At 34.8% G+C, this 24,023-nt stretch overlaps 1 protein-coding gene across 1 annotated transcript in view; it reads left to right on the top strand.

The window, feature by feature from the left end:
* TRHDE (thyrotropin releasing hormone degrading enzyme) overlaps nt 1-24,023 on the top strand; it is a 392,366-nt gene that overhangs the window by 301,809 nt on the left and 66,534 nt on the right. The window contains exons 11-12 of the mRNA XM_077775259.1: nt 1,322-1,452; nt 1,561-1,616. Of these exons, the coding sequence (XP_077631385.1) occupies nt 1,322-1,452; nt 1,561-1,616 (187 nt within the window). The remainder of the gene's footprint in view (nt 1-1,321; nt 1,453-1,560; nt 1,617-24,023) is intronic.

The following is a 24,023-nucleotide window of genomic DNA, read 5'->3' as shown; positions in this document are numbered from 1 at the left end:
TATTTATAAAGGTGGAAGGAAAGCTGAAGTGCTATTTGAAATATTAAAGAGTAGATTTTTCTGTTCAGTATACATTTTTGGTTTTACCGTCCATTTATAAAAATTGGCAGAATAAAGCATGCTTTAGATTAATGAGCCCATCCCATTCCAGACCTGAGCAATTAATAGTCACTAATGTTCAGCCAATAATTTGGGGGCCACAACCTCTTCCTGTGTGGTGTCTACTTGAGCGAGAATATAAATTCAGTGTTTCAAAAAAAGAAAGAGAAAAGAAAATCCTGTTTTGTAGGCTGATGTGTGAAAACCTTGATAACAAAGTGAAAATTGGAGATTGTCCATCTTACTGAGAACTGACACAAATGGCTTCGGTAATGCATTTTCTGGTTTAAAGTCATTGTAGAAATTAGATAGACCATTATGTGTGTGGGGTGTGTGTGTGTGTGTGCACGCACGTGTGTGTGTATAAATTACAAACCTTAAGTAAATTTAATACATTATGTAACTGCTATGAAACATGAGTCCTGACATCAATGAAATGATTAGAATTGTAAACTATGCTTCTGTGAAGTCAATAGAGGCTGAAATTAAAGTGAACAGAGTTCACTATCTGTACCATATTCGAAGGAGTTAAATATTTAAGTTATAGATTGTTTTAACTGGCTTACTTTAATTGAATTAGCTAGGGAATATAAACAAGTTACCGTTTTCCAAAGTGATTCCAATAAACAGAATGTATTATCTTTATTCTAATTATATACAGAAATATTAGATTCTTAAACAAATGAGGTTCCTTTTTCCAACATTATTGATGACACTGGAAAGTCTGTTATTTATTGGTACCTCCAAGAAAGCCCAAGAAAAAAGGCAAGGAACAATAGTGACTTTAAAATAAATGAGCCCTGTTGTTTTAATCACTTTCTTACTGAATAAAATAAGTAGAATATGCACCTAAAGTCTTTTATTCTAGTCTAATTTATATACGATCTAACTAGAAGCCACATGAATACAGTAGTAGATTTCTTGGTTACATTTGTCTTGAGAAGAACATTGTGTGTAGGTAATGGGCTTTCATCAAGAACAAAAATGTTAATTATAAGAAAACAATTAATTGAGGTAATAATAAGTAACCAACTAAAGGTTTTCTAGTGAATTCTAGATATAGTGATGAACTGATTAAAGAGTAGATTTCAATTAGGTATTTATGACGGTGTTCTCTTTTAATTATTGGTACTACAGTATCTGCAATTTAGAAAATATACTTCATATCATTTTAACCCATAAATTTAAAATCCATTTTACCCCCCAAAAATGCTGTTTTCAGAGCACCACAGAATAACTTTGGACAAAGGAAGCTGGTTGCTGGGGAACATCAATCAAACTGGCTATTTTAGAGTCAACTATGATTTAAGGAATTGGAGACTACTAATTGATCAATTAATCAGAAACCATGAGGTAAACTGGATTTACTCATCAAAGATATGTTTTGAGATGTGAACACCTGCTGTTTTAATTCTAAGTGATTCCATTTTTTTTTTTTTCCTTTTCTGGTTGACCTCCTAGGTTCTCTCTGTCAGTAACAGAGCAGGTTTGATCGACGATGCCTTCAGCCTGGCCAGGTATGTTTTCCAGCAGATCTTCACAATAAAATTGATGCCCATAAGACTTCCTCTAGTAAGCTAAATACAATAGGTTTTGATAAGAAAACTTTTAAGAATAATTTCTATCTCCCATTTTTGTATTTGGATATGAATTATAATCAGGGTCCTAACTTTTGATCAATAGTAGCCACAGGGTATTTCTGAGTCAGGAGAAGCTTGATCAATTTTCACTGTAAATTCAATTTAACACTGGAGATTAATAATCCCTTCTCAATTTCATTAATGAACTCTACAAAATGACCATTGTGCCATATTTAATTTTTGATGGAAAATACCTTCAAGCATCAGCAATTTTTTTCCTAACATATACTCATATATCTTTTTTTAATGTTTTTTGAATGTGATTCATTATGAAAGCTTGTGCTGTAAGACAGAAATAAATATTCCACAGAGTTAAGCTGTTCTGGACAAAATGTATATCAATCTTATAGCAGAAGCCTTTAGTTGTACTAGTTATAGTAATATTTACATTAGTGTCATAATTAAATTTATAATGTTATAATGAGTTATTCCTTCAAACAGTCATTAAACATTTATTCACTTAAGATAATGTTGATTATAAAGCTGTACTCAATGTTGAGATTAAATAGTAAAGTAAACTCAGTCCTTTTAATATTTAAATTGTTTCACATCCAAGTACAGTTTTAACTTTAATAATCTGATATATTGGGCAAAAATTGAGAAATAATAGTGTTAGAGGAAGGCCCACCAAGATAGCAATGTGTAGAGATAGTGACTAAGATGTAGCTTTTACTCTACTCTGAATAAAGTATTGAGTATGACATAAAGATTATTTTGACATAGAAGTTTAAATCTTCTATTTCGTGACTTTTATTTCTTCATTTTGAGAGAGAGAGAGTGCGAGCACACATTCACGAGTCAGGGAGGAGCAGAGAGAGAGGGAGAGAGAGAATCGCAAGCAAACTCCATGCTGTCGGCGCGGAGCCTGACATGGGACTCAGTCTCACAAACTGCAAGATCATGAGCTGAGCCAAAATCAGTAGTCTGGCACTTAACCAACCGAGCCACCCAGGTGCCATGACATAGAAGTTTAAAAAATGCAGAAAACCACTAAGAGAGAGTACATAATATAACATTGTGTTGAGAGAGAAGCAGGAATAGAATTATGTTATGAACAACACAAGGAAACGTTTGGAGACAAGAAGAGAACTAATACCACCAACTAATTAAATACTTAGTAAAGTTCTAGACACTGTTCTAAATGTTGTACATATAGCAATTTGTTTAATTCTCACAACCTTATGACATATGTAGGTATGTATTATTATTATTAATATTATTATTCCCATTTTATAGGTAAAGAAACTGAGGCTCAGAGACATTAAGTAACTTGCCAAACTCACACAGCTAGTAATCAACAGGACCAGGGTTTTGTGCCGGTAGTCTGACTGGAGAGCCCAACGTGCATATATATATATATCAGCAGTAATAGTATTTATCATAATGAAAAAGCCAAGCAAGATAGAAAGACTGATGTGGTTTGAAATGGTAGTTATGTGAATTCTTATGGGTTTGAAATGATGGTGAGGAAGCAAAAAGAAGGAGGGCAGACGAAAATGCAAAGAAGAGATCTTTGACTTAGCTGCATTAAAATTATTTTTTAATGAAATTCTTTATTTAATTTGGGTGGATGAATTTTTTTTTCTAAAAATTAAATTCCTTGTTGACTAAGATAGAGCATTGCTTTCAATTCCAATTTTGGAAGTCTTAAATATTTGAAGTAAATAATTTCATTATCATTTATACACATTCACCAGGAAAATATTCATATCCCATTGAATATATATTAAAATTTGTTTTATTTATAATGAGATAATTTTCCTGTTAGTATGCAAGTGAATAAACACAAAATCAGATTTCTATAGGCAAATGCCCAGCACTTACTTGGAGTTAAAGGTTATATTTCACCATTTTCTAGTAAAAGTTTTGTAGTTTTGCTACCCATCTGTATCAACCTTCTTTCAGTTTTTTAAGCATAGCATGCTCTCTGGGCTTCTTTAAAGATAACAAATAGAATAGCAAATATTTAATAAAACGTATGTTCCAGGTACTATATGGAGGCCTTTATGAATGGCATTGTTCAGTCTTCTCAGTAAACCCTCGGAATGGATGTGGTTACTATGGCCATATGATAGCTGAGGCATAGAGGTTAAGAGGAGTTAAGTCACTTAGCTAAAGGGCACACAGCTTTTAAGTGAGGGGTGGAGGTGAGATTCAACAGCAGACACTGGCACAGCAGAACCCATGACCTCATGTCAGAGTGACTGCCCATTATGTCAAATGCCTTCCCACTCCTGTGGCCTGTTATGTGTTGGAAATATTACTATTAACTAAAAAGAAAAAAAAAAGTTCACTTGCGCTCCCATGCCCATCCCTGAAATCTGTCTTCTCTGGTAAGAATAAGCTGACATCCTATGGACCTGTATTATAGAAGTTGTCATTTTATGGTTCAATCCCTTTCTGGGCCCCTGATGATTACTTTGAAGACAGGGCTTTGCCTTATCCTTGTGTTACTACTGCTTAGCTAGTCTCTAGTACAAGACAATGCTGGTATATATTTGTTACATGAATTGGTAATTAATTATTAATTATTCAAACTATAAGCTTTCGTGCCTACTATTATCTTGTGCGATTAGTAAGCATATTCTTAGGTACTCTTTTTAAATCTATAAAAATCATATAAATGCATTCTAACTGCACAAGATTAAAACAGAAGAGGGGTACAATGTGAAATTTTTCTTCTACTGTTTCATACCCTCCTCACAGATAAAATTATTTATATTTGGTGTGTATCGACCCAGCTATTTTTTTTTTTTTACATTTCCATACAGTTTAATTTTTTTTTTTATGTGAACAGAAAGAAATGCATTCTGTTCTCTGATTCATTTATAAGAATTAGTCTGGGGGCTTTATTCCATTGTTTGTTTCTAGTTCTTCACTATTATAATCAAGACTGCCATGAGCATCCTTGAACTGTCTTTTGTTGTGTGCAGCAAAAGTTATCTATAGGGTAAATACCTGTGAGTGGAATTTTGGGTTCACAAACGATAAAATCTTTGATAAATATTAAAAATTATATTCCAAAAGCTTTACCATTTTAACCCTCCATCAACCATGTATGAGAGGACCCAATCCCCTCAAGCCCTCCACGACAATGAATCATATACATCTTTTAAATTTTTGACATTCTGGTAGCAAATGTGAGTGGCTACAGTACTCGTTAAATTCACTCCTTTACCTTTTGGTAACACAAGGATAAGTACATTTGGTACTTGTATGTTTTTCCCTGTAAATTCCTACTATATTTTCCTATATATTTTAGATGTATTGGGATATTAATCCTTTTAGTAGCATACATTCTTACAGTATTGTCTCTTAATACTATGTCAATTTTCTTTTTTACTTTGTGATGTATTTCATCATTTGAAGACTTTCAATTTGTCTTGTTATTCCTTTTATAATTTCCTAGTTCTCTGGTCCTGTCTTACTTAGAAGGACTTCTATGAAGATTACAAAAATACTGCATCTTTTAATCACTATTTTGTTTTTACATCTATCTACTCAACTCTTCCTCAATTAATTTTTGTGTATAGAATAGAAATCTCATTTTCTTTCACTTTAATACATTTTTAACCAATTATTTCCATCTTATTTAAAAGGACTTTCTTATTCATACATTTGAATTGATATCTTTTATCTTAATGGAAATGGTCATATATTAGGGAATTGATTTGATTCTGTTTAATTGGTTCTTTGTTCTCTTCTGAGCTCATACCATATTTTTCTAAAGAGTTTATTTACCTTTATAGTGTGTTATGCTTGAAAAAGTTTTCTCTTGTTCTTGTTCAAAATCTTATGTATTTTTTCTTCAATATAAATTTTGGAATCGGTCTGACAACCCCCATTTAAAATCCTGCTGTAGTTATGACTTGATATGCATTGGATTTACAAATTAATTTTTAAAGAATTAACATCTTTCCAAATGTAAGCTTTCAATATTAAAACATGTTACTTCCCCTTTTATTCAGGTCCTTAAGTCAAGCTTTATGATTTTATGTACATGAATTCTGGTAATGTTATATTATTTCCTCATTTTTAAAAAATAAATTTAAAGTATTTATTTATTTTTAAGTGAGAGACAGAGAGAGAGAGAGAAAGCAGGGGAAGGACAGAAAGAAAGGGACAGAGAGAATCCCAAGCAGGCTCTGCACTGTCAGCCCAGAGCCCAATGCAGAGCTTAAACATAAAAACTGTGAGACCATGACCTGAGCCAAAACCAAGAGCCAATCACTTAACTGACTAGGCCACCTAAGTGTCCTGATTTCTTTCTTTCTTCTTCTTCTTTTTTTTTAATGGCATGTGCTTCTATAGAAAATGGCGCTGCTTCTGCACATATGTATTCTGATTTTTATTGCTTGTGTATAAGGAATCAACGAATTGCCTTGCAAATGTCATTGTGTTATAGCTTGAACTTTGAAATTAGTGACTAAAATGCCTAGATGTTTGTTTTTGGTTTGGGTTTTGATAGAGCATTGTTAGATTGGGTGACATAAAATGAACAAGATGCATTTCTCATTTTCAGTGAATTCAGTCTAGCAGGGATGATGCACAGTATATAATTAATCATATTCAGTATATAAGTGCTATGAATAAAAGATTATGAAAGCATTGAGAGGTAAAGAATTAATGAGGCTGAGAAAGATTATGGAGGACATCATATGGGAAATAACATCAGAAGACTGAGTTTACTATGAAAATCCATGAAAGGTATAAACGTAGGAGAATGAGAGTGGGAGGGGTGTAGACTGGAGGGCGGACTTCTGCAGAACTGTTAGTACAGTCATGACTGATACTGCAGCCAGAGTAAGGCAGAGATAGAGGCAGAATGGAATTTGCAGCCAGATAAGGTAGAACTCTTACTGAAGGCATTTATTAGCATAATATGAGAGAAACTGAAAATTTGGAAGATTTGGAGCAGAAAGTATAATGACCACTGGATTTGAATATTTAAAACTATTAATATGCTTTCAGTGCAATTTTAAACTAAGAGTCTAAACTAAAAGACTATCACTGGACCATGGACTTATGTGGTATTTTATTTGAAACTATTCACAATATGTGGAAATTGTTTGGAAAATTTGTTCATATTCAGAAAAGTTCCAGAAATAAATCACCATCATCATCATCATCATCATCATCATCATCTTTGCCCTGGACAGTTACTGCACTGATTTATTTATTTGATGACCAGTTTTCTGGAAAATTCAATTATTCAGAACACATGCCAGTTTATTGCATTATTAGTATTATAACTTTTTTAGGGCTGCAGAGCATATTTTAAAATTTTCTGTCATAAGCTATTTGATTAAGGATCCAATCACTTAACAAGGACACATTATTATAACTTAGTTTGCAAACCTTGTTAAGGAATAGGATAGCAGTCATTTCATTTAAAATATTAGTGTTACATTAACAACAAATATAAGGGCCTATATCTGGAGGTTATGAATGTCACACTTGGCATGTGTAGTGCTTAATACATGTTTGATGCATGTATAAGTTAAAAAATTTATGCATACATTTCTATCTACTTGTTTTAGAATTTATAAATCTGAGACATGCTAGGAAAACTGGAAATTTAGTAGATGAGCCAGTGGAAATATAATGGCTCACAAAGAAGCAAATTATAAGAACATCCAAAACCTACTCTTACATGTTGTTTTTATTTCTGAGCCATAGTTTCAGGACTGGTAACAACATTGTTAAAATCACCTAAGCAATGTTTGCAAACGGAGTGGTTGTAAAATGCTCCTCTTGTGGAAGTTCTTCAATCATGGCTTTTATTAGAAATTCTTCTATGTCTTCTGGATGGCTCTCCTCTACCTTGTTTAAAGTTACTCTTGAAAAACGCCGTTGATCGTTTCTTCACTCAATGCAGAAAACAGTAGCATGATATGCCTGAAAAGCAACTCCATCCTGATTGGACTAGACAAAGAGCAGCTTTTCACACTTTGGTGGCTAGTTGTTTAAAGGTAATGTGCTGATCTTTCATAGATGAAATTGAGAAGGAAAGACTTAGGCATCCTTTGTGAGAAAGAGGTGGCAGGCTGGACTTTTTGTCCTGAGTCCCCACTGTGTTATGGAGACCTCACTTCTACTGAATATTGCTATGCAAAACCTCCTTAAGGATCCTGGGTCCTTCCACTACTGTCTTCTGCTTTATAAATTCTGATTTTATGAAGGAGGTTTAGTTTTGGAATTCTTTATTCCATCCCTACACTTTTCCTTTTTTAAAGTACTGTAAAATCTCAGCATAACATTTTTCTTTCTTGTGTTTTATCATGGAATCGTGAGTTATTAATAATAATAGAATACTGATTAAAGGGTATTTTATGTTGTACTCACTGAGCAAGAAGAGAAGGATGATTCTTTAGTTGTTTGTATTAGGCTCATTTGGGAGAAGTATCCATGTATGATTATATTCTTATTTATCTTCTGTTAAGCCACCAGAATGTGTGTGCGAGAGGATTGCAATTAAATATTTATGAAATTCTGAAAGTGATAAAATTGTTTATTGGAAAATAAGATTTATTGTTGGCTTTATGCTTCCAATCTTCTGCCATTGACCAAAAGCTATTAAAATTAGCTTACAGTTGTCTTCTCAGCCTTTCTAACCATTGCAGATCTTTCCACGCTATGAGTAGTGACTCACAATGAGTCTATTTAAGAGCTTCATGGCCATGCCTGCAAAATCACAAAATTCTTCACAACTCTGAGGCTGAGGATTCTAATTATCTATTTGTCATCATCAGCTAATGCTCCTCTTGAGATATACAAAAAAATAACCTTGGACCCTTCTCATTTTACACCTTTCTGCATGCAATTATTTTAAAATTCATATCCGAAAGACCTCTAAATTAGTCATAGTTTATGCAATGCTTTGCCACAGATAAATGTTAAAAATACTTTGAGAGCATTTTTCAGAACATTTTACTATAATGAGCTCAGAGTCTTCAGCTTTCTTCCGATGATAACCCAGTAAATGCCTGAGTATATTCCTGAATTTTTAAGCTAGACTGTTCCTGCAAGCACACCCTGGTTTGTTCAAGGTTAAACTAAGGTAACACATTCTGTTGAGCTATATTTAGAAATCAGTTGAAGGTGGAGTCACAGATGTTGTCCTTGGGGTAAGAATTTAGGGGGAACGACCATATGAGGTACTTCTGAGAAGAATAAACCTGAAGATTTAAGGGCAAGCTTGTGATTCTTGATTCCAAACTTTCTTGGAAACTTTTAAATTGTACTGCATTAAATGAAAGACAAATTTGTAACCTTTTGCTGCCAAATTTGTGTTTCACCTCCATAGGCAAAAATGTTTTAATGTTAGTGCCTAATGTCTGAGATTGTTGAGTGGAGCATAAGAGGTTTTGACATCATTCTGTAGGTTTGCTCCATTTTCATGGCAAGCAGGCTGTACCCTGGAGTTACAAAACTATCGGTGATATTTGTAGGTTATGTGGACTTGCCATTGTTTTAAATAATAAATAGTCTAAATTTCCAAATGTGAGTACAAATTTGTTTGAATAAGTGTATATATTTATGCTCTTCAGTATCTCACATATTAAAAATAATTTTTATAATTCATGCTGTAGTTAGTACTGTTGTCATATTTAACACCAATTGTGATTCTTCTATTTCTCTAAGGATTTTGAAACGTAACCCCAAGATTTCATAAGAATTTGCTGTAGGATCTCTGACCTTTCTAAGAATTATAAATACTTGCCTGTTCACAAATAATTTACGTAGGCAGAGATCCCTCCAAAATGTCCATTTGAGCCATCAACTTCACTTGAATAGATATTTGTAACGCATACTTTTAACATAAAGTCCTGAATATTCCTCTGATCTGAGATTCTTGAGATAGTTTTATCTTAGTGTTTCTCCTTTCGTGAATTTGAGTTATCCCTTCTGCTGCTTGCTGCAAATCTTTTGCATATTCAAGTACAGTGCTCCTTCGAGCATGCTCTGAAAAGCTACCTGCATCAGAATCACCTGAAATGTTTTATTAAAAATTGCATATTCCCCAGACTGCCTAGAAAACTACATTCTATGAAGCACCTCATGTAATTCCAACACATACAACAATGTGAAAATCACTGCTTCTGAGACCCAGAGGATATTTATGGCATCAGGTTATACAGGCAGGTGCTTCTTTGAGGCCAAGAGGTCTTACAGTAGGCATCCTTAACAGCAAGGAAGCATGGTTTTCTATGGATTGTAGAGTCCTGAGCTGACCATTCAACAATCAGGGCATCAGAGAATTAGTTAGAAGTATTCAAAAATATTTTTTGTTCTTACCATTAAATATGTTACTATTTCAGATATTCCACCTGACAGCTGTAAACAAAACTCATAATTTGGATGTCCTTCATAATCTGGGTATCTCAGAAATTTTTCCAAGCATGGAAAAGTACTAGAGGGTTCTCATATAATTAGGAGATACCTTTATGTTCAAATGAGCATACTGGCACATATCAGTCATGCATATGCATATTGAACTCTAAAGTATTCAGTAGTTTTCCCTGGTGAAAGGCATGGCAGAATTTTCCTGCATACTAATCCCACATCTAGACCTAGAATAATCTGTGAATCTATTGACAGTGCAGGTAGGCAAGAACAATCAAGCTACCTGCAACAAGCATTAACTGAGAGAAAAGGATATCTTTAGGCTTTGTGGTTATTCTGTGATGTTCTTTGAGGGAATTGGGAACCTATAAAGATGAAGGAAAGAAAAGATAAGTAAGTAGGTTCTTTCAGCAAGGAGTATGTGATAAAAAAGAAGAAAATGAGAATTTTGAGGTAGACTCTGTTTGTCAAAAGATTAATCCTTCTGGTATTTGGCTTGTTAATATAAAGGCCTAATTTTAACAACGAGCTATACTCTGGCTCCAAAAACCTTCTTTCATTTTTATTATGATGAATTATAAAGAAGTCTTTAAATTGAAGACTGTATGAATATAGGTATTAATAGCAGTTTTATTTTAGTGTAATTATTTACTGCTTAAAGTTATCTTGTCATGATACTTTCTGACCTTAGAACAGAGATCCAGAGGAGCCTTTTTGATAGTCATCTTTCTTAACAAACATGCTAATCAGCCAATGATAAGGTAAGAGCTACTCCTGTGTTTCTCCCTGATCTCAAAAAGTCTATTTTGGATATAGACGGTTATTTACCTAAATAGCAGTGCGGCCTTGGTAAGGAAACCAGGATAAAGGTAATAGAAAATATGTATTTTACAGTAGTTTCTATTTGCCATGGAAATATAGAAGATTCCATTTTTATATTTGAGGAGGCAATAATTTGGAGAAGAGAGGAAAGGAAAAGAAATTTAGTTCTAACATATTGTGCAATGTAGGTGAGTGATTAATTCACATGAACACATACTCTTGCTTATGAGGCAAATCTTTAAAGCCTTTGGGAGATGATTTGAAACACATGATGTTCTCCTTTAATTGCATGCAATTTGAACTATTCTGTGTGGGATGCTTCAAATGCCCTTATGTGGAATGAAGTACCAGTGAAGAGGCCTTCACTATTTTGGATGTAAGAAAACATCGGATTAGGAAATCTTGGCTTGCTACAACTGTGCCAAAGCCTTTTTTAATGTTTGTTATTTAAAGATATGAACGCAGGCCAACTCAGAAGCTAAGAAGCAGTTCTGGGACCTATGGAGTCAGACCACATTTGAATCTCAGATTGGATTCTTCCTTCCTAAACTAGGAATGGCCTGCAGTGTGGTTGATTGGAGCCTCTAAAGGGAGTTGGGCAGAGGTTTCCGGTTGCTTAGCTGCTTTACCTAATTAGGATAAGGATTAAACAGAAGTTCAACATCAACCCTCTAGGTCACCAGGTGGTTATGCTCACTGAAAGGAGTGAAAAGAGAATTTGTAATAAGAAAATGTTAGTCTAGCAGTCTACATATGACAAATTCAAGTAAGACTAATAGGCCCTGAAGAGAATAATGATTGAGTATCAGAGAGCTTTGTGTGGATGCTAACTTACACATACTCTAAATTATTTGAAGGTCCTCGGGAATGCTATCAGAAATGCCAAAATAGAAAGAAATTTCAGGTGGAAATTAGTTGGTTTTGCATTCTCAATGTGCAAATGTATTGGAAGTTAATTTCATAAGCTGGGGGCAGATCATGAATTTTATCCATGGCCAGTTTGAGGGAAATGTTACTTCTCCTTTTTCCACCAATACAAAGACTAAAATTATTACATAAATATAGTTACTGTGCAGAGTAATTAGGCCCCTTGCCTCTCAGATTACCATATTTCTAAATTTCCATCTTTGTGGAGATTTTTGGGTTTCCTTTCCATTTTTTAAATGTTACTGCATTATCTTAAATTTTGACACTGATAGACTGTCAGTTATTTCTCAGAGTACGTATGAAGAACTTATGAAAAGTTGTGTTTCCATAAAACCCAAAGAAATATGTAAAGTATTTCATAAATGATCTATACAGTATGAACATTAATGGGTTTGCTGACTAATCAGTAAATGGTAGCTACATGGATTAAAAGGTGGGTGGAAAACAAAGAACCATGATATTTATTTCATGCTATGCTGGAATCACTGTATTTGGCTTCAGAAAGATTATTTTGTTATGTTCATTTTCATATAAGAAAAGTAATGTGGAATTTTAAAATTTAAGAATCATAGCTGATGATTAGTTCAAATAAAATCAAGTGATTTTTCTTAGTTAAAGGAAGATGTTACTGAGATAAATATTTTATATACATGATTACATACAAAGCATATAGGTAACTTAATCAGTTTCTAAAGTGCATATCCATGATATTAAAATGAACTGTGAGTTCTCCTTATACTTAACAGATAAACGTATGAGAGTATGTTTCACAAACAGGCAAAATGAAACTAATGAAAAGAATGAGAAGCACTTCAAAGTGCTATTACTGGGGTGACTTTCTTTATTTCAGTTTTTGATGCTCATTAGTAAGAATAATTCACAAATGGAAAACTCTGTAACACAAGGTTGGTCAGCAGTATCTTCCAGTTATACAGTAACAGGTTTTTACACTTGAAAATGCATGGAGATTACAAATGTATGTGGATAGAGTCCCTATTTTCATAGATCTTATATTACAGTATAGACTGATTACAGTCAGATTATCATGCAAACAAATATATGTTAGATGGTGAGATATTTACAGTAAATAAATAGTAAAACAAAGAATGGGAGTGTTTGGAGAAGGGGTGCTGGGACCCGCACTGGCCTCACTGGATGGCAGTCACAGCAAGGATATGGTAGCGTTTGCACAGCTCCTGCCATGAGAAACGAAAACTGGTATCTCTTTCTGCTACTACTGGCTCATGTTGGAAATGAGGCTGCTGGTATTGACCAGGCCTCACATTATTCCATATGAGACCAATATTCCAAACACAGAAACCTCATAAGGAAAAGCATAGTCCTGCCTTTACAAAAGAGATTTTAGATGAAAGCTCTGTGGATGATTGTAAAAAGCCTCTTCCTATGGACCTTGCATATCAAAGACAACGGAGTCTGGCCATGAGACTTAATTTAGAGTTAAGGGCAAATATCCACCCCCACCCATTTGTTTCTGCTGAGAGCATTTTCTGGCCTTGTATATGCTGATTGCTCCCTGTGAAGGAACCTTTTGAGGAACTTCTTCTTTTGTGATTATGAGAGCAGAGGTGTTCCCTGAAAGACCTGTTTTTTCTTGATACTTCCACCTTAAATAAACAAGCTGTTGACCCCTGCCCACAGAGAAGTAACTTTACCCTTTTTATGCTGAAAACTTTGTCTGGTATGCTAAAGTCGCCTTCCTTCCACATAGGATAGGCATCTAAATCCCCTACCTCAATCACTATTGTAAACGTTATGCATGAGTCTTCTACATATCTATGTTCTGGGAAATTTCTTACATATCAAAGAAGTTTGTTATCAGAAACCATTGTCTAAGGCAAATGCCACTTCTGTGCCGTCCCCCAACTACTTAATGATAAAATAATGTTGAGCCCCAGTCAGAGCAGAGATGCCTGCCTGGTGATCAGAAAGAATCTCCTGGGCTCTCTCACTCTCTCTCTCCCCAACACCGTCCATCCTTCAGGGACCCCTGGACATTCCAGAGTCGGCCTCCAGCAAAGGGGCACAGAGAGGGAGTTTATTTTAAATATAATGGTGAGGGAAGCTCTCACTTTTCAGTTGACATTTGAGCAGTGACCTAAAAGAAGTATATAAGAGAGCTATCCAGGAATAGAACATTCCAGACAGAGGAACAGCAAGTACAGAGGTCCTGAGGTAGAATGTGCTTGGTGTCTTCAAAAGAAAGTCAGATGGATGTGGCTCTAATGGAGTGAGTAAGGGGCAAAGCAGGATGACATGAGCTTAGGAGGTGACAGAGTACTGATCGTGTGAGACCTTTCTTTGAAATTGATTTCATTTGTACTTTTCTGATTGTTGATGATGTTGAGAAGTTTTTCATGTACTTATCTGCCATCTGTATATCTTCTTTTGTGAAATATCTATTCAGAAATTTTTGTCCATTTTTAAAAATTTGGGTTGTCTTATTAGGGTGGTATAAAAATTCTTTAAATAGGGGCGCCTGGGTGGCTCAGTCGGTTAAGCGTCCGACTTCGGCTCAGGTCATGATATCGCGGTTCGTGGGTTTGAGCCCCGCGTCGGGCTCTGTGCTGACAGCCCAGAGCCTGGAGCCTGTTTCAGATTCTGTGTCTCCCTCTCTCTCTGACCCTCCCCTGCTCACGCTCTGTGTCACTCTCTCAAAATTAAATAAACATTAAAAAAAAATTAAAAAAAAATTCTTTAAATAGTCTGAGCCAAGCCTATTATTCCGATATATATTTAAAAAATTTTCTGGGCGCCTGGGTGGCTTAGTCGGTTAAGCGTCTGACTTTTGCTTAGGTCATGATCTCGCGGTTCGTGGGTTCAAGCCCCGCGTCGGGCTCTATGCTGACTGCCAGCTCAGAGCCTGGAGCCTGTTTCAGTCTGTGACTCCCTCTCTCTCTGACCCTCCCCTGCTCACGCTGTCTCTCTCTCTCTCCTAGAAATAAATAAAACATTTAAAAAAAAATTTCCCCCCAAGTTTATGGTTTAGTCTTTTTATTTTTGTAACTTGTCTCTCAAAATTGAAAATTTTTGGTCTTGAAGACATAAATTTTATTAATTTTTTTTCTTTCATAGTATGTGCTTTTCATGTCCTGTTTTAGATATCCGTGCTAAATCCAATAGTACAAAGTTTTTTCCCTTATGTTTTTGGCTAGAAGGCTAATAATTTTAGCTATTTCATGTAGTGTATGACCCATGTTTAGCTAATTTTTGTGATTGATGTAAGTTAAGGGTTGGGTTTCACTGTTTCCACACAGATAGCTAGTTGTTTCAGCACCATTTGGTAAAAAGACTTCTTTTTCCTTTGACTTTCTATGGCAGTTTTGTCAAAAATCAATTGACTATGTAAGTTAGAAATCTATTTCTTGGATTCTGTAGCCTATTCCATTGATTTATTTGTCTTTCAGTATGCCAATACAACACTGTCTTGATTACTGTAGCTTTATGATAACTCTTTTAGGATTTTGGATGAGATTAAACACATAAATCAATTTGGAGAGAATTGCCGTCTTAATAGCCATGTTTGTGGCATAGCTCTTCATTTGCTCAGGTCTTTTGAAGTTTTCTTTTGCTCTGCTTTATAGTTTTCAGTATGCAAATCTTATACATCTCTTAATAAATTTATTGCTGCATATTTTATCTTTTAGTTATTATAAAGTTATTTGTAAAATTTTGCACATGACTGGTTAGTTGCATATATATACACACACATATATGTCATATGAGAGGCCTTTCATTGTAATTGAATATATATTTTCATTTTCATTGAAATATATGTAATTCATTGTAATTGTATTTATACATACACAGTCATGGATTCATGAACTGTAGCCCACATGCCAGCCACTAGATTTTGTGAATGAAGTTTTATTGGAACATAGTCAGGAGCATTTACTTTTTCATTGTCTATGGTTCCTTTCCTGCTACAATGGTGGAATTAAATTTTGCAACAGAGGGGCACCTGGGTGGCTCAGTTGGTTAAGCGTCCGACTTCAGCTCAGGTCATGAACTCGCGGTTCATGGGTTCAAGCCCCATGTCAGGCTCTGTGCTGACAACCAGCTCAGAGCCTGGAGCTTGTCTTCGGATTCTGTGTCCCCCTTTCTCTCTGACCCTCCCCTGCTCATGCTCTGTCTTTCTCTCTCTCTCAAAAATAAATAGACGTTAAAAAATTTTAAAAACAAAATTTTGCAACAGAGACTGTGTGGATCACAAGCCTGAAATATTTATTGTCTGGCCCTTTAAGAAAAGGAATGCCAACCCCTCAAATTTCCTATTTTTGGAAATTTGATTATTGAGTCCATGATTGTAAACATGATTAATATCATTGAAACACATGGGCAAGTTGCCACTAAACGTGGGCATGTTTCTTTCAAGAAGAATGGAGTGTTTTCTAGCATGGCTAGAAATCTTTAAAAAATGGTATAAATTTCACTTTTTATATTATCCTATTCTTTAGGTCAAAATAAGCTTAAGGAATAATTATTGTATAAAAATAATTTGCTTCCTCTGCTCTGATTTTTAGTTTATGAAATCATGGTGGTTAAGATCATTGACCTAAGATTTAATATGAATATTAGCCCTAGCTCTTAACAAAAATGTAACCTTGAATAAGTTACTGACTTCTATCCTTAGTTTCCCTAACTACAAGATGTGGATTAAACGGTATCTATATCAGACTTTTATTTCTCATATTAACTGAGATCATGTAATAAACATTCTGTATAGTCCTAGGCCTGGTAAGTGCTTGATTAATATTTTCTGTTTTTATGACATTCCATGATGGACCAGCACCTATCAGGACATTCAGGAGACATAAGATATTGAACTGAGACTTTAGGGCTAGAAAAGCAGTTACTCCAAGATATGTCAATTTTTTCGTAGTCTTACCTCAGTTTAAAACAAATTATTCAGGTGTGATTTTATTGGAAATGTATATCCATATACTCAGATAAAAGAATGTATGCCCAAGTTTAATTCAAGTCTATTCTGATGAAGTTTTTGACTCTTAGTTTTCATCCTACTTTATCTTTCTCCATAACATATCTTTCTTAGCTTTCTTGACAACAAATATCATTATAATCCAAAATACTCATTCTGATATATACCATGCAGTTTTAAGTATGAAGATTGCATATTAACATTAAATTTAGTCACTTTGATAATTAAATGGATAAAGGAGATACAAATCTATCTGAATAAAGGCAGCTTCATGATGTTGAAAACAAGGAGCTCTTAAAAACAACATTCACATACAAAACATGCTTTTTTTCATAGTTGTTAGAAATGTATATATTTCATTTCTTCATTAAGTAAATGTTCATAAACATTATAATGTTAGATAAACATCATAGTAGATCATAATCTACTATACCAATGTATTGTGTTAATCATATGAACTGAAGAATTTAATAGAATATCCTCAAATGCCTTAGAATTTAGAGAGATTATGACCTCACAATTATCTAATGTAAGATTTTTATCTAATGTAATACATTGCTCTAAAGTATTTAATGTTTTTCTAATATAAGTGTTAGGTGTTTTAAGACCATATCTAAACACTGTTTTAAAGGAGGGAGTGACCACTTCTGTGTGGTATGCTCACAGTCTCCTACTGCTTCATGAAGAGGTAGCAATTAAGAACTTAGGGTGATCTTTGAAAAAAATGTGGAAGAAGGAAACAAATAACATCACACAAATAATGACATGATACCTACATCTAAGGTTATCTGGTAATATATCTCAAGCATTTTGTTTTAACGAAGCATAATATATTCTTTTTTAAGACTTTATTTATTTAAAAATTTTTAATTCCAGTGTAGGTAACATACAGTACTATATTAGTCTGGTGTACAGTATAGTGGTTCAACAATTCCATATATTACTCAGTGTTCATCAAGATAAGTGTACTCTTAATTCCCATCACTTATTATACCCATCTTTCTATGTACTATCCCTCTGGCAACCATCTGTTCATTCTCTACATTTAAGAGTCTGTTTTGGTTTGTCTTCCTCTTTTTTTCCCTTTGTTTTGTTTCTTAAATTCCACATATGAATGAAATCATACAATATTTGTCTCTCTATGATTGGTTTATTTTGCTTAGCATTATACTCTCTAGATCCATCCATGTTGTCACAAATGGCAAAATTTCATTATCTTTTTATGGCTGAATAATATTCCCTTATATACTTTTATTTATAACACATACACACACACACATAAATATATATACTTAGATATATACCAATTTTTTGTCCATCCACCTACTGATAGATACTTGGGCTGCTTCCATAATTAGGCTTTTGTAAATAATGCGGCAAAAAACATAGTGGTGCATATATCCCTTCAAATTAGTGTTTTTGTCTTCTTAGGGTAGATATCCAGAGTGCATATGGATCATATTGTAGTTCTATTTTTAAGTTTTTGAAGAACCTCCATACTGTCTTCCCCAGTAGCTGCACCAGCTTGCCTTCCCACCAACAGGATATGAGAATTCCTTTTTCTCCACATCCCCACCAACACTTATTATTTCTTGAGTTTTTTCTTTTAGCCATTCTGACAAATGTGAGGTGATATCTCTTTGTGGTTTTGATTTGCACTTCCCTGATGATGAGCGATGTTGAGCATCTTTCATGTGTCTCTTTTCCATCAGCATGTATTTTTTAAAGAAATGTCTGTTCATGTCTTCTGCCTGTTTTAATTGGATTATTTGTGTTTTTATTGGTGTTGAATTGTATCAGTTCTTTACAACTTTTGGATACGAACCCTTTATCAAATATGTCATTTGCAAATATCCTCTCCCATTTGGTATACTGTGTTTCAGTTTTGTTTATTGTTTCCTTTGCTGTTCAGAAGCTTTTTATTTTGATGTAGTCTCAATACTTTATTTTGCTTTTTTCCCCTTTGCCTCAGGAGACATATCTAGAAAGATGTTACAGCCAGTGTCAGATAAATTACTGCCTAAACTCTCTTCTAGGATTTTTATGGTTTCAGTTTTCACATGTAGGTCTTTATCCACTTTGACTTTATTTTTCCGTATGGTGTAAGAAAATTATCCAATTTCATTCTTTTGCATGTTGGTATCCAGTTTTCCCAACACCATTTGTTGAATAGGCTATCATTTTCCCATTGTATATCCTTTCCTCCTTTGTCAAAGATTACTGGACCATATATTTGTAGATTTGTGTCTGGGCTTTCTGTTCTGTTCCAATGATCTATGTAACTATGTTGAAAGTTTTTATCATGAATGAAACTGTGCTTTGTCAAATGCATTCTTTGAATCTATTGAAATGATCTTATGAAATCTATTTTTTGGTCTATTGAAATGATCTTATGGTCTTTATCCTTTCTCTTACTGATACAATGTATCGCATTGATTGATTTGTGAATATTGAACCACCCTTGCATCCCAGGAAGAAATCCCACTTGATCATAGTTAATAATGTTTTTAATCTATTGTTGGATTGCTAATATTTTGTTGAGGATTTTTGCATCTATGTTCATCAGAGATAATGGCCTGTAGTTCTCTTTTTTGTGTGGTGCCTTTATCTGGTTTTGGTATCAGGATATTGCTGGCCTCAGAGAATGGACTTGGAAATTCTCTTTCCTCTTCTCTTTTTTGGAAACGTTTGAAAAGAATAGATATTAACACTTCTTTAAATGCTTGGCAGAATTCTCCTGTGAAAATGTCTGGTCCTGGACTTCTTTCTGTTTGCTGGGAGATTTTTGCTTACTAATTCAATTTCATTGCTGGTAATAGATTTGTTAAAAATTTTTACTTTCTTCCTGCTTCATTATTGGGAGGTTATATTGTTCCTAGAAATTTATCCATTTTTTCTAGGTTGTCCAATTTGTTGGCATGAAAGTCTTAATAATATTCTCTTACCATCCTTTATATTTCTGTAGTTTTGTTAGTTATTTTTCCTTTTTCATTTCTGATTTTATTTGAGTTCTCTTCTTCCTTCCTCCCTCCCTTCCTCCCTCTCTCTCTCTCTGTTTCTTTCTCTCTCTTTCTTTCTTTCCTTCTTTCTTTCCTTCCTTCTTTCTTTCTTTCTTTCTTTCTTTCTTTCTTTCTTTCTTTCTTTCTTTCTTTCATAAGTCTGGCTAAAGGTTTATCAATTCTGCTGATGTTTTCAAAAAATAGCTCCTGTTATCATAAATCTACTCTTGATTCTTTTTCATTTCTTTATCGTTTACTTTTGCTCTAATCTTATTATTTCCTTCTCCTGAATTTGAGTTTTGTTTGTTTTTATTTTTCTAGCTTCTTTATGTGTAAAATTCGGTTGCTTATTTTTCTTGCTTCTTGAGATAGGCCATTATTGCTATAAACTTCCCTCTTAGGATTGCTTTTGCTGAATCCCAGAGGTTTTAGACTTGTGTTTTCATTTTCATTTGTTTCCATGTGTTTTTTTAATTCTTTTATTTTCTGGTTGACCCATTCATTGTTTAGTAGCATGTTATGTAATCTTCATGTATCTGTGCTCTTTCCAGACTTTTTCTTGTGGTTGATTTCTAGTTTCATAGCATTGTGGTCAGAAAAGATGCATGGTATGACTTCAATCTTTTTGAATTTGTTGAGGCCTGTTTTATGGCCTAATATGTGATCTATTCTGGAGAAGGTTCTGTGTGTACATGAAAGGAATGTGTATTCTATTGTTTTAGGATGGGATGTTTTGGCAGTAAATCCATCTGTCCTGTGTCATTCAAAGCCATTATTTCTTCATTGATTTTCTATTTGGATGATCTACCCATTGATATGAGTGGGGTGTTCAAGTCCTTACTATTATTGTATTACTTTCAATTAGTTTATGTTTGTCATTAACCATTTTATATATTTGGATGCTTCAATGCTGGGTGCATATATATTTACAATTGTTATATCTTCTTGTTGGATTGTCTATAGTGTCCTTCTTTGTCTGTTGTTATAGTCCTTGTTTTAAAGTGTATTTTGTCTGATTGCTAACTCTGCTTTCTTTTCACATCCATTTGCAGGATAAATGCTTCTCTATCCCCTCACTTTCAACCTGCATGTGTCTTTAGGTCTGAAATGAGTCTCCTATAGGCAGTATATAAGTAGGGCTTGTGTTTTCTATCCATTCTGTCACCCTATGTCTTTTGATTGGAGCACTTAGTCCATTTACTACAAAGTAATTATTGATAGATATGTATCTATTGCTGTTTTGTTATTTGTTTTGTAGTTCTCTGATTCTTTTTTCTTTTGCTCTCTTCTCTTACGGTTTGCTGACTTTCTTAGTGATATACTTGGATTCGTTTCTCTTTATTTTTTTTCATATCTATTACTGATTTTTGATTTTTGGTTACCATTAGGTTCATATATAACATATTCTACATATAGCAATCTATATGAAGTCTTATGTTTGAACCCATTTTTTCTCCTCTCCTTCCCACATTTTAAGTATGTACTGTCATACTTTACAAGTTTTTATTTTATGAGTCCCTTGATTGATTTTACAGATATACTCATTTTCACTGCTTATGTGCTAGTTTTCTTTTTCTTACTTATGGTCTTTCTTTCAACTCAGAGTCTCCCCATGTTATGTTAAATGTTATGTAAATGTTTATAAACATAAAGGTTGAAACATTTCTTGTAGAGCTGGTCTAGTGGTCATAAAATCTTTTGGTTTTTCTTTGTCTGGGAAACTCTTTTTCTGTCCTTCTATTCTGAATGATAGCCTTGCTGGATAGAGTATTCTTGGCTGCAGATTTTTCCTTTCCTTTGAATATATCATGCCACTCCCTTTTGGCATGCAAAGTTTCTTCCGAAAGAAAAAAAAATCTGGTAATAGCCTTATGGGGTTTCCTTGTACTTAGCTGTCATCTCTACTCTTGCTGCTTTTAAATTTTCTTTTTATCACTACCTTTTGCCATTTTTATTACTATGTGTCTTGATGTGGACCTCCTGGGGTTGATTTTGTTGGGGGGAATCTGTGTATCTCCTGGATGTGGGTACCTCTTTCCTTCTCCCAGATTAGGGAAGTTTTCAACTATTATTTCTTTGAATAAATTTTCTGGCCCCTTTCTCTTCCCCTTCTGGGATCCCTATAATGCAAATGTTATTATGTTTGATGGAGTTGCTGAGTTCCCCAAGTCTATTCTCACTTTGCAGAATTCATTTTTCTCTCAACTTTTCATTTTGATTACTTTCCATTACTATGTCCTCCAGGTTGCTAAATCTTTTTTCTGCTTCCTCTAGCCTACTGATTTCATCAACTGTATTTTTAATTTCATTTGTTGTGTTCTTCATCTCAGATTGGTTCTTTTTTTTTTTTTTGTTTTATCTGTTTAGGGTCTCACTGATGTCCTCCACTCTTTTCTCAAGCCCAGTGAGTATCTTCATGATCATTACTTTAAATTCTCTACCAAGCATATTATATCCATTTCACTTAGGCTTCTTACTGTGGTTTTGTCCTGTTCTTTCATTTGGGACATATTCCTCAGTGTCTTCATTTTGTCTCACTCCCTCGGTCTGTTTTTGTGTGTTAGGAAGGTGAGCTATATCTCCTGCTCTTGAAAGTAATTGCCTTATGAAGCAGAGGTCCTGTAGGGACCTACAGTTCAGTGTCCTTTTGACCAGAACCTAGGACTTCAGGGTATTTCCTACGTGTGTCATGTGTGCCCTACTCTTTGGTCTTAGTCACTTTTTCCTTCATTCCAGTCAACTATAGTGACTCTCTGCTTCTTGTGGGCAGTATTTAGTCCCCTTATTGTTAGTAGACCAGTTTTAACAAGGTGCATGTTGGTCTTTTGTGGAAGGGGGCCCACCGCTGCCACCATCACCAAGACCAAAGTTCCACAAAGTGTGAGGGCCAAGAGATAAGGTTTTGGCAAGGTTTTGGTCTACTGAGGGAGGGGGCCTGCAGCCCCAGGACAGAAGCCAGCATGACTAGAAAGGGTGGACCCACCAAAGGGCAGTGGTGGGGCAGGGCTTGGTGTAAGCAAGTTTAATAGTGAATTCCCACGCCCTGCCCGTTCCTGCAGGTGACCCCCTGTTTATGCTGGGGAGTCGGGGAAGGAAATGGCATCTGTGGACTCCTTTGTTCCTGGGGAAATTCCTCAGGGAACCCTGCCCCTCTGGGACAGGCTCTGTGACTAGTTAATAACTCTTCCTCCAGTATACGCCTCAAGACATTTTTTAAACTGCTGCTTTATCCTCAGGCTGTTTGTCCTGCTGTCTCTTTAAGGGTGGAGACTCAGATTCCTATTGCCTTCTAGGTTCTCCCAGAATGGAGCCTGCTGATTTTTAAAATTCCAGGCTTTAAATCCTACTGGTTTTAAGAACTAATGAAATTCGGCCCCTCTAGTTTTCAAAACCAAATGTTATTGGAATTCCTCTTCCCCACTTAGGCTCCCTGTTTCTCTTCTCCATGTGCGTGGCTCCCGACCTCCTGTGGACAGCCCATGGTCTGTTTAACTCCCCAGCATGTCCCTGCCCTTCCGACACACTTTGACATGGCCTCTTCTCTACCTTTAGTTGTGGAGTTTGTTCTGCCAGTTTTCGGGTCATTTTCTGGGTTATTTACACTGATGTGAGTGTTATCTAGATGTATCCAGAGGACTAGGTGACCTTAGGGTCCTCCTACTCCGCTGTCTTGCCTGCTGGCTCTCGACCTCAAGCTTTTTAGCAGTCAATGGTATTTCAGGATAATCTTCAAGGAGATCTCAAAATAAAGTGACTGCAGCAAACACAGTTTTGAAGAGGAAAGTGGACATGAAGAGACCAGAATGAGAAAGTTAAAATGATAACGTCTTTTTGGAGTTTAAGTTTTAAAAAAGGAATTCCTTGCTATTATGAAAATCTGCTCTCAGTTTTGGATTAAGACGCATGCTCAGATTTCAAATCTCTGGATATATAGAGGGTGTCCAAATTTTGGCTTTACCTAGTTAGAGCCACCTGTCAAAGTAGAAAGACCATTTAAGAATGTTCCCTTGACTAACTAGTTTCATTTTTTATGTGATTCTGTCTTAAAACATATTTTTTTTCTGAATTAAATCACTAATGAGAGAGCACTATAAGAAAGTAAAACATCTGTCACTCTGGAGAATATAATGTGTCTCTAGTTATATATTGCTATATGAGAATTTACTGATAATCTAGAAATACAGATTCCTCTCTCCATTAAGCCTCACTGAACTGGAGATTTTGGGGAGTTTC

This window comes from Crocuta crocuta, unplaced genomic scaffold (genome assembly GCF_008692635.1).
Source record: "Crocuta crocuta isolate KB4526 unplaced genomic scaffold, BGI_CrCroc_1.0 scaffold97, whole genome shotgun sequence".
In the NCBI taxonomy this organism is placed as follows: Eukaryota; Metazoa; Chordata; class Mammalia; order Carnivora; family Hyaenidae; genus Crocuta; species Crocuta crocuta.
The sequence above is the reverse complement of the archived record's forward strand: the minus strand, read 5'-3'. Positions and strand labels throughout refer to the sequence as shown.